This window comes from Cyanistes caeruleus, chromosome 8, assembly GCF_971803275.1.
Source record: "Cyanistes caeruleus chromosome 8, bCyaCae1.hap1.1, whole genome shotgun sequence".
Classification (NCBI taxonomy): domain Eukaryota; kingdom Metazoa; phylum Chordata; class Aves; order Passeriformes; family Paridae; genus Cyanistes; species Cyanistes caeruleus.
The window spans coordinates 38292562-38304226 of record NC_141708.1 but is presented as its reverse complement, the minus strand read 5'-3'; the positions used below and the strand labels follow the sequence as shown (position 1 = coordinate 38304226).

Below are 11665 nucleotides of genomic sequence, written 5' to 3'. Positions count from 1 at the left end.
TTTTGTATTTTAGCTTTACTCTCTTCCGGAGGCCAACGAGGAACCCGGCTGCTCCTCGGCTGGCTCACGGGGGTGGCAGATGCCTTCGCCACCCTGCCCAGTTAAGCCCGGGAGAGCTGGAGCAGCACGGAGGAAGGGCGGCGGTGCAGTCGCTAAGACGGGAGCAGGGGGAATTGACAGCTGCCCCTCCTCACCAGACTAAAAAAATACCCGTATGACTTGCAAGTGCACCTGCTTCACTTCCCTGCCCTGGCCCTGGCAGAGGCCGCCGCTGTCCCTCGGTGGATGAAGGTTCCTGACGGTGCAGCAGCAGCCGCCCGCCGCCTTCGGGGCGCCCCGGGGCAGCTCCACCTCGCTGTTCAAGGGGAGCTCCTCGGGAGCACGCACCACCCAGCGAGGTGTCCTGCCTTTGCAATGGCATTAATTCCTTCAGGAACACGAATAAAGTGTTTTTAAAGAGCTTTCTCATGAGTGCCTCAGGGGAAAAAAAAAATGAAATTACGGGACTAACATCCTCATCTTCATTTCTTGTATCAGAGGTGAAGTGTGAAGGCCCAGAGTCTACAATTCACCAAGTGTTCGGGAGGTCCTGGACAGAGGAGTCCATTTTGGGCTACCAAAAGCACTGGGTACTCCATACCTGGTAGAGAGCATCCACCTTGAGAGTAAATCCATCAACTCCGGGCATGCTGCTCACCGAGTGGAACTCGGACAGCTGGGAAGCAAAGTGGGCAGAGTCAAAAGGCACAGCGTGGAAATACTTACCCGTCACTTCTGTCTGGTTTCGGTGCTGGAAAGTCAGAGAAGTGTGGTGAGGGATGCTGTCTGCTTTCCCAAGGGAGGCTGGAAGCCAGAGCCCCACCAAACACCTGTGTCAGGGATCTAGTCCGAATGCCCCATCTCCACACGTACACGTGGGCACCGATTGAGGAACACACTCAAAGGGTGGGGGAAAACTGATCTGGTGTTCACAGCTGGCAGCAGCAGCAGCAGCAGCACAAAACATCCCCCACGGGCTCCCTTCCTCATCCCTTTGCAGCCACCGCCTGCCGGTTGCCAGAGCAAATCCCAAACGGGAAGAAGCAGGAGCAGAGCACTCACCAGGAGGAGGAATCGGTGCTTCAGGTACTTGTGGGGCTGGATGCAGCCGTACTGGGGCCCCTGGTTGTAGACGGTGCCCGTGGGGTCGAAGAGGGGCACGTGGCCAGCCCTGCCTGTGCACAGGTAGACCTTCTCCAGCTGCAGCTTGTAAGCGGCGTTGAGGTTTTGTTCGGGGGGCCAGAGCACGCGCCGGTACAGGATCTGCCCGGGGGGAGGTCGGGACAAAGAGGGGCAGGTGAAATTTCCCAAGCAGGAAAACGCTGCCAGAGCCAAGTGTCCGTGTTCAGAAGGGTTGGGGTTGTTTGGGAAGGGCTCGGTGTGTGGGAGTGACAAAACGCGGTGCCAGAGCACGCTGTTCTTTCACAGGGCTGTAAGATGTCAATTACTGCTGTAGAAGAGGCAAAGCTACACGTGGGTTCTGCCCTTTCCTCTCCAGGGAATGGAAGCTGTGAAAGCAGAAATGCTGGGCACAGGCAGAAGAGGAGAGGTAAATCCTACCCTTGGATAAAGCCCCCTTGTAATCCATTTCTGCCAGAGACCTTTCCGATTTGGTGGGGTCCATTAGAAAAACCTTCTCGTTGTTACAGAGCTGAAACTCTGTGTTCAGGGAGTAAACAACTGGAAGTGGGCGGTTTGTCTGCCGGAAGGCGATCGGGATCAAAAACCTGCAACTGGGACAAGGAAGGAAACAAAGGGGAGATGAGGTTTGGACGGGTGTGCACCCCAAAGGGGCCGAGCCTGCCCTCCTGCCCTCTTACCGCTCGGGAGCGTGAGCCGGGCAGGGCAGGGCAGGGGCTTGGCTCCAGGCTCTGCCCACGGCGGCGTGGGCTGCACCGTGCAGGGCATCAGGAAGATGGTGTATCCTCCAGAGTAATCCTTCCTGGGAACAGACAGAAGACCCTGCAGCCACCAAGCACAGCTCAAAGCCCTTCACCCAGGGCAGCACCTCTCCCTTGCCCCAGCAATGTCATCCAGCAGTCCCCGAGGGACAAGTGTGACTCTGGGATCAGTCTATCCACAGGCCGCACTGCTGGAAACATTCCTTTCCAAGAGGCTGAGCTGATTTTTCTCGCAGTACAACGGTGCTCCAGCTCTGACCAAGCTCCTGAGCATTCCGTGCTATTGCTGGCGTGGCTGCTGGAGGGGTGCCAGGGAGAACGTGGTGCTGTGGGGGAAGCTGCTGGAGGGGACTGCACCCCCAGCCCTCACCTGTTGTAGGAGCTGGTTGCTCTCCAGAGCTGGTAGGGAGAATCAAAAGTCTGAGCGCTCCACAGCAGCTGCAGGGCAAATTCGATGCCTCCCAGGTGCTCTGGAGTTACCAAAGAGGACCTGACACCTGGCAGGCTGTGGTGCTCCATGACAAACAGCCCTGGGGGAGGACAAGGAGGTGACGGGAGGCAGAGCGCGGAGAGGCCCCACCTCGCAGGGGCAGAGGGGCTCCCGGCGGGGACGGGGACTCGTTCCGCTGCCTGTGCCGTCAGAGCAGAGCTCTGTGTGACCCTGCTCTGTGTCCCTGCCAGGATCGCTGCCCTCACCTCTGAACTTGGCCTGCGTCTTGAACTCGATGACCGGCCGGCCGTCCTCGCGGATGTAGATGGGGATTATCTGCAGGCAGGCCGAGAGCGCGCTGTCCGTCTGGATCCCTGCAAGGACAGCAAGCGCCACTGGGAGCCCACACAGCACCCTCGCTCTCCTCTGCTGGGCTCTGCCAGCCCCAGAAGCGCTTGGGACACCTCCACAAGGCAGGGTTCAGCTGGGATCAGCCTCCAGTGAGCCAGCTGCACGCTCCCTCCGTCAGCCACCGGCTGCCTAAGCCCCCCGCAAGCACAGAGGAAGGCAATATTCCGAGTTCCCCGCTCCCTCAGGACTCTGGGGGCAGTGCAGGAGCTAAGGGGAAAACATGAAGGAACCACTTCTTCCATAGCCCTTGGAGCGCCTCAGGCTCACCTGTCCTCCAGAGAACGGTGTCGTAGAAGGAGGAGAACTCCATCTCGCTGCGGTGCTCCGGGGAAGCCCAGCCCCTCGGTGCCGTCACACAGATGTAGGACACGTAGAGAGGGACGTGGACTGTCAGGAAGGACTGAGCAGAGTCCCTTACCTGGCAATAAAACCCCAGAAAGGGGGTTATGCGCCTTGCAGTGAAGTCAGAGGTGACTCTGGACGTTTTTTACGTGCAGGTACCTCAGACAAACCGGCGTTGTAATGCGGGGGCAGTGCTAAGGCTCCCTGGGACCATGGGACAAAGGAACTCTGGGCACAATTTCACCTCAAAACCCCCCTGATTTCCAAGGCTGTGAATTAAAAATGAGCAATTCTGCTTGCTCAGGCCTCCCAGAGCTCTCCATTTATTATCTGCAGAGTGCAGCTGTACTTTGCAGGCCCTGGAGAATTCGGGGAGATGTTCCAGCCTGGCTGGGGCCAGGCTCCACATGCTCCACTGGGCAGTTTCTCCGGCCAGGCGGCTCCTCTGGGTTTGTGCAAACAATTGGAGCTATAAAAGGAAACTTCATGAACTAGTTCCAGGCTGGCAGGAATTAAGAGAGATGATGCTGGTCCAAGCAATTTAATGGGAGAGCCTGGGGGAGATGGAGTGGGCTGCACGTGGATAACGCAGCCAGGAGAGGACAGTGAGACACCCCAAACAGGGAAAGCCACTCGTTTCTAGAGGAACATTTTTGGCTTCTGGTCTCTTAATTAGGGAATGAGCCAAAATATCCCATGTTGTGGAGCATGGCCTGAGCCGCCTCTGCTCATTTCTATTGGCCGAGAACACAGTCAAACTTTTAAAAGAGAGCCCAGCTGAGAACGTTTTGTATTTCCAGTACGGCCCTACATTAAAAAAAACAGTATTTTCCAGGCACTCTGAAGATTTAGAGAATAAAATAAATGGAAAATGAATGAAATGGAAAATAAATGAAATAAATGCACACAGCACTGTTTTCTTCCAGGTGAGGGTGGGGGGAAAGCCACGCTCCACCTGTGCAGGGCAGAGCAGCAGCTCCACACACGGCAGAGCTGTGCCTGAGAACTGAGAGAGATCTGGGATACCTGGAGAGCTCTGGATGGGCCTCTCACCTGGAAGTCAGCGGTGACAGAGCCCCCACAGACATCAGTTAACTCGGTCATGTCGTAATAAGCGTCGAAGGTCCAGATGCAGCTCTTGAGGTTGAGGTGCTGGTACAGCTGGATGCTCTTGGGCTCCCTCACCGCGGGCTCCAGCTGGTAGGGGCGGTCGTAGCCCGGGCCCAGCACGAAGCTGTCCTGGGTCACCTCGTCTAGGAACCCTGCCTCTGAGGGAGAGAAGTCAGGACACTGATCCCTCCCCATTTGAAACAGCCCGAGACCAAGAATGGAGGCCTTGTTTCCTAATTATCACCACCTTTATAACCAGCGCTCGCCTGCCCCTGCAATACACAGGCACAGGGAGGGAGCTGCAGTTATTTACACAACAGAACAAGTAACATACCAAATTAAACACCCAGCACTATACCTCACTTTTGGAAACAAAACCTGGGCAGACACTTTAGTGTGCAAAACCCCTGTAAGAATAAAACCTGCTTTAAATATCTTAGGCATCAAGCCACAGACACGCCTATGAAATTCAGTGCAGCAGTGACAAAAAAAGGAATTATTTCCTTAACCTGTGAATAATCACCTCTAAGATTCTGTGATGCAGTTGCCACTGCACACAGCCACAAGCGGCCTTTTTATTAACAGGCAAAAGAACAAAGGAATCCCAGTTTATCCCTTCTGGTCTGCAAAGAAACAGAGACGGGAGAGATGCTTCTCAGAGGAGCATGGTAAAAAGACACATGGTGTAGAATATGGAACAGCTGGTGGTTCAGCATCTCTTCCACTGCAAGATCCAGGGGATAGCTGATGATACCTTGGAGGCAGGAGTCACAAAAGCTGCCGGAGAGGGAAGACAAAGGAGCTCAACCCTATCTGCTCTTAGGTTTTAGCACTGTGACCTTTACCTTAACTTACAGTTAAGTGTTTCTGACAGTGTAAATCCCTTTTGTTTTGATTTTAACAGAGTGCAAGAATTCAGTGATGAAGTAACAGTGGCATACAGCCTTTCATTTCCCCTGGTCCTCTCACCCAGCAATGAGGTCTCACAACAACAATACAACAATGAATAGTTATAGAAGGTAACTCACTGCGCTGAAGAGTCCTTCAGAAGGATGGGAGCCACAACTGAGGCAGATCCTTGGACAGATAAGCCAGAGGTGCTTAGGCCTCGTGTTTCCCCCTTACCCCAGAACCAGCCCCAAAAGGGGAACACAAAGTTCACAGGCTTCTCTTTGAAATTAACGCCATATAAAGAACAAAACATCCTAAAAAAGCTACATGTCATACAAATAAACCGGCTACCTTCTCTATGCCTTGAATCTATTTTTTTTCCCCCCTGTGTTCCTCCTTTCCATCCTTCTGCGTAGCCTTGTAGCAGATAAATCTGTTCAATAAAGGGCCCAGCTGACTGTGAGCAGAAGGCAAAGCAGAGGATTTGTCAGCATGAAAACCCACACTGCAAAGATGAACGAGCATCAGGGGCAGTTAAAAATCTGCTAGAAATTAGTGCTAATGTCACACTACCCTCTCTTCCCTGTTTTCCATATCCAAAAGGAAAGGAAGTTGTGCCTGAGCCAGAAAAGCTAAAAGGGTCGGGCAATGTGCTCACCTGCCATCCCACACAGCTGGGTGTGACTTAATGCACCAAACACAAGGGAATCGTTGCCAGCTGGGCAATAGACACCACGAAGCACACAGCTTTTCCGTGCTGTCAGCAGCTGCAAGGGGAGGATTGCCTCCAAGAAACATACCAAAACAATGAAAATAAAAAAAAAATACAAATTAACATCTATTTCCACCACACATGTTTAAATTTATATACTATATTCATTTATATATGACAAGCAATATATAAAGTATCAAAATATATTATTTTAACGTGTATACGTATGTTATTATATATTAAATATATTCCATACATTTTAATGATATATATTCATTATGTATATAATACACATATAAAATCAATATATATATAACATATATATTAAATATAAATCTGTTTGTATATATTGGCATTACTTCTATTTCTTTACTTTTCTGGTTGCACATACGTCTATATCTTTATATACTTAATATACATTTCTATGTTTTTATTTTTGTTGTATTTATTTAAAAGCCCCGAAGCTAACCTAATAAAAACCAAACAGTCCCTTTATCTTAAACGGTATTTAAAAATATTTTAATATATATTTTTTATCATATTTATATACCTTCTTGATATACAAAACACATAACATATCCTAAAAGATATCATATTGCCATCTATACGTACAGAAATCATATTATAGATTATAAATCAACATATATGTATATATTTCTATTACTTATTTTTACGCCTACATATATATATATATTTTTTTTTCTCTATATATTTATAGATATATAGATTTGTATATATTTTTCTTTATATATTCATTCTTTCAATATTTTATTTATTTGTATTTTTCCTATTTATCTAAAAGCCCTGCCTCTAACTAAATAAAAACCAAGCAGCCCCTTTTTCTTCAATATTTTTTAATATCTATTTTGATCATCTTTATACTTACAAATATATACTCGGTTGATAAGCTGCCCCAGCCCCGGCCCCCGCTCTCACCGTTCCGACACACAGAGCAGCCGCCTCCTCGGGCTGCTTCGGTCCCGGGGCCGGGGAGCGACCGTTGGGTCCCGATGCCATTGGGGTTTCCGCCATTTCACGGGGGGGGGCCGAGGGGGAGAGAACGGAGCGAGAGGAGCGGCGGCGAGGTACGGGTCGTCGCGAGTGCCAGAAGCCCCAGAACGCGGCCGCGGCAAGGACCCCGGCAGAGAGAGGCGTCTTCACCGCTGCCTGTCGGCGCCCGACCTGCTGGCGCCCGGCCCCGGCGCCGCCGAGCGCACAGCCCGTGTCCGCACGGCCGGAAAAGCCGCGGAAAATTGCGCCGGAGCGGCGTCGGCGCCGGGGTGTTTGTCAGGCAGTAAAACGCACGCACCCACCGCCCGGGGGTCCTTCCATTTTCCCGCCTTTTTGGCCGCCATCCTTGGGAGGTCAAGGCAGCCACGATCGGGCAGCCATCTTGTGCGTGGCGTGACGTCACTTCCGCCCTTCCTCGCCGCCATCTTTGTTGTGGCTGAAGCCACTTCCGGCTGTGCGGCCATCTTTGTTGAGGCAAGATTAAGGCCCCCGCTGCTCTCAACGCGTCTGTCTAACTTACTTGCCTGAACGAAAAACCTGCCGACGCCGACCGACTCCGAGCACTCCGCCCGATTGTCCGCCGCCTTTCCCGGGGCGAGGACGATGGCGGCGGGGCGCAGCGGCTCCGTAGCTGGGCGGCGGCCGCACCTGCGGCGGCAGGCATTGGAGCCAACGCCTCTGCCGGGGTCCTCCCGGCCGGCTCCGGAGTGGGGGGGGGCCCGACGCTGCTCGGCTCGGCTCTGCTCTTTCCGTCCTACTTCGGCTCGGCTCTTTCCGTCCCACTTCGGCTCGGCTCGGCCCCCTCCGCTTCGGATCGGCTCGGCCCTGCTCGGCCCCCGCTCGGCCCGGCCCCGCCCGCCTCGGCGCACAGCTGCAGTACCGCTCTGTGCCCACAAGGCGGCAGCACTGCCGCACAGCTCAGCCCGGGGCGGGCGGGGGGGCGCCCCTGCACGTGCAGAGAAGCGAGGCAAGAAACCACGTGTGCAACCCCCTTCCAAAAACTCTTCTCCGAGGAACGCCCCAAAACCCACCCCCCATCGAAACTTAGCAAGCCCTGCCTCTAACCAAATAAAAAACAAAATACCCCTTCACTTCAATGTAATTAATATTTATTTCTATCAAATTGAGCTATATTTATACACATAGATATAATGCATAATCAATATAAAAATATATGAACGTCTATCCATATATTTTTCAAATTGAATATTAATCTACTTGTCTAGTTTTAGATTACTTGGTTTTTTTTGGTTTTTATTTAAAATTACATATAGATATATCTCCCTATATTTATTCCTTTATTATAGACCTGTATATTTTCATTTCTATATTAATCATTTAAAAGCCCTGCCTCTAAGCCTCTAACCAAATCAAAAAACAATTAAACCCTTGTTTTAAATGTTTTTAATATCTATTTCTATTATACTGATTTTCTATATTTGTACGAACAGATATAATGCATAACAGATATTAAAGTACATTACCTATCTGTATATCTATCTGTATAGCTTTCATACTGATCATTAATTAACTTGTCCAGCTTTGGATTACTGGTATTTATTTCTTTTTTATGGCTCTATCTATCTATCTATCTATCTATCTATCTATCTATCTATCTATCTATCTATCTATCTATCTCCCTATATTTATTTCTTTATTATAGATGTGTATATTTTCATTTCTATATTATTCATTTAAATGCCATGCCTCTATCCAAATAAAAAACAAAAAGCCCCTACATTTAAATATTTGTAATATTTATTTCTATCATATTGATCTTCTTTATCTATACACATAGAAATCAGACATAACTAATATTAAAATATATTATATTAGCATCTATCCATAGAGTTTTCATACTGAATATTAATCGATTTTTCTAGATTTAGATTATCTGTACTTATTTATTTTTTATGGCTCTCTCTCTCCCTGTCTCTATATCTCCCTATATCTATTTCTTTATTATAGATGTGTATATTTTCATTTCTATATTATTCACTTAAATGCCATGCCTGTAACCAAATAAAAACCAGTAATTCCCTTGATTGAAAGATTTAAAATACCTATTTCTATAATATTGATTTTCTTTATTTATACACACAGAGATATAATGCACAACAGATATTAAAATACATTACCATCTATCCGTATATTTCTCATATTGAATATTAACCAGCTTGTCTAGATATAGATAATTGGTGTTTATTTCTTTTTTATGGCTGTATCTCTTTATCTCTCTCTCTCTCTCTTTCTCTCTCTCTTTCTCTCTATCTATCTATCTATCTATCTATCTATCTATCTCTCTCTCTCTCTCTCTCTCTCACTACATATATTTCTTTCTTATAGATGTGTATATTTTCATTTCTATATTATTCATTTAAATGCCATGCCTTTAATTAAATAAAAAAAGAAAAGCCCCTTGTTTAAAAAAATTAATATATTTTTCTAAAATATTAATCTTCTATATTTATACACACAGATACAATGCATAACAGATATTAAAGTACATTACAATCTATCTATATAATTTTCATACTGATCATTAATTTACTTGTCCAGATTTGTATTACTGGTATTTATTTCTTCTTTTATGGCTCGCTCTCTCTATCTATCTATCTATCTATCTATCTATCTATCTATCTATCTATCTATCTATCTATCTATCTATCTATCTATCTATCTCCCTATCTATATATCTCCCTATCTATATATCTCCCTATCTATATATCTCCATATCTATCACCCTATATACATTTCTTTATTATAGATGTGTATATTTTCATTTCTATATTATTCATTTAAATGCCATGCCTCTATATAAATAAAAAACAAAAAGCCCCTACATTTAAATATTTGTAATATTTATTTCTATCATGTTGATCTTCTTTATCTATACACATAGATATCATACATAACAGATATTAAAATATATTATATTAGCATCTATCCTTATAGTTTTCATACTGAATATTAATCGACTTTTCTAGATTTAGATTATCTGTATTTACTTCTTTTTTATGGCTCTATCTCTATATATATATCTCCCTATATCTCTTTCTTTATTATAGATGTGTATATTTTCATTTCTATATTATTCATTTAAAGGCCATGCCTGTAACCAAATAAAAACCAGTAATTCCCTTGATTGAAAGATTTATAATATCTATTTCTATAATATTGATTTTCTTTATTTATACACACAGAGATATAATGCACAACAGATATTAAAATACATTACCATCTATCCGTATATTTTTCATATTGAATATTAACCAGTCAACGCCTCTGCCGGGGTCCTCCCGGCCGGCTCCGGAGGTGGGGGGGGGGCCCGACGCAGCTCGGCTCGGCTCGGCTCGGCTCTTTCCGGCCCACTTCGGTTCGGCTCTTTCCGTCCCACTTCGGCTCGGCTTTTTCCGGCCTGCCGCGGCTCGGTTCGGCCCCCTCCGCTTCGGATCGGCTCGGCCCTGCTCGGCCCCCGCTCGGCCCGGCCCCGCCCGCCTCGGCGCACAGCTGCAGTACCGCTCTGTGCCCACACGGCGGCAGCACTGCCGCACAGCTCAGCCCGGGGCGGGCGGGGGGGCGCCCCTGCACGTGCAGAGAAGCGAGGCAAGAAACCACGTGTGCAACCCCCTTCCAAAAACTCTTCTCCGAGGAACGCCCCAAAACCCACCCCCCATCGAAACTTAGCAAGCCCTGCCTCTAACCAAATAAAAAACAAAATACCCCTTCATTTAAATGTAATTAATATTTATTTCTATCATATTAATCTATATTTTTACACAGAGATATAATGCATAATCAATATAAAAATATATGAACGTCTATCCATATATTTTTCATATTGAATATTAATCTACTTGTCTAGTTTTAGATTACTTGGGGGTTTTTTGGTTTTTATTTCAATTTATACATAGATATATCTCCCTATATTTATTTATTTATTATAGATGTGTATATTTTCATTTCTATATTAATCATTTAAAAGCCCTGCCTCTAAGCCTCTAACCAAATCAAAAACAATTAAACCCTTGTTTTAACTGTTTTTAATATCTATTTCTATAATATTGATCTTTTATATTTGTACACACAGATACAATGCATAACAGATATTAAAGTACATTACCATCTATCCCTATAGTTTTCATACTGATCATTAATTTACTTGTCCAGATTTGGATTACTGGTATTTATTTCTTCTTTTATGGCTCTATCTATCTATCTCTCTGTCTATCTATCTCTCTATCTATCTCTCTGTCTATCTATCTATCTATCTATCTATCTATCTATCTATCTATCTATCTATCTATCTATCTATCTATCGATCTATCTCCCTATCTATCTATCTCCCTATCTATATATCTCCCTATCTATCACCCTATATACATTTCTTTATTATAGATGTGTATATTTTCATTTCTATATTATTCATTTATATGCCATGCATCTATCCAAAAAAATAACAAAAGGACCCTACATTTAAATATTTGTAATATTTATTTCTATCATATTGATCTTCTTTATCTATACACATAGATATCAAACATAACTCATATTAAAATATATTATATTAGCATCTATCCATATAGTTTTCATACTGAATATTAATCGACTTTTCTAGATTTAGATTATCTGTATTTACTTCTTTTTTATGGCTCTCTCTCTCTCTCTATATATATATCTCCCTATATCTATTTCTTTAATATAGATGTGTATATTTTCATTTTTATATTATTCATTTAAATGCCATGCCTGTAACCAAATAAAAACCAGTAATTCCCTTGATTGAAAGATTTATAATATCTATTTCTATAATATTGA

General features: G+C 45.5%; 1 protein-coding gene across 5 annotated transcripts; it reads right to left on the bottom strand.

Moving 5' to 3' along the window:
* Positions 1 to 7551, bottom strand: LOC147652032 (extracellular matrix organizing protein FRAS1-like). 5 transcript variants are annotated; one of them, XM_086901359.1, is made up of 7 exons: positions 6723 to 7551; positions 5783 to 5891; positions 4177 to 4391; positions 2637 to 3199; positions 2311 to 2470; positions 1860 to 1981; positions 1 to 1772 (listed from the first exon to the last, which is right to left on the bottom strand). In XM_086901359.1, exons 2-4 carry the CDS (start codon positions 5787 to 5789, stop codon positions 2963 to 2965), a joined length of 459 nt encoding a protein of 152 aa, XP_086757485.1. In that variant the 5' UTR covers positions 5790 to 5891; positions 6723 to 7551; the 3' UTR covers positions 1 to 1772; positions 1860 to 1981; positions 2311 to 2470; positions 2637 to 2962. The 5 variants fall into 5 exon arrangements, with proteins under 5 accessions (XP_086757485.1, XP_086757484.1, XP_086757482.1 ...); XM_086901358.1 differs by having other exon boundaries at positions 5783 to 5909; positions 6723 to 7523; XM_086901356.1 differs by having other exon boundaries at positions 6773 to 6910.
* Between the last annotated feature and the right edge of the window lie 4114 nt (positions 7552 to 11665).

Coding starts and splice junctions, on each gene's coding strand:
- LOC147652032 (XM_086901360.1), bottom strand. CDS start 6,868: ATGGCGGAAACCCCAATGGCATCGGGACCCAACGGTCGCTCCCCGGCC. Junction 4,392..5,782: donor CCAGCTGTGTGGGATGGCAG/GTGAGCACATTG, acceptor TCTCTCCCTCAG/AGGCAGGGTTCCTAGACGAG. Junction 3,200..4,176: donor CTGTCACCGCTGACTTCCAG/GTGAGAGGCCCA, acceptor TTTTATTGCCAG/GTAAGGGACTCTGCTCAGTC.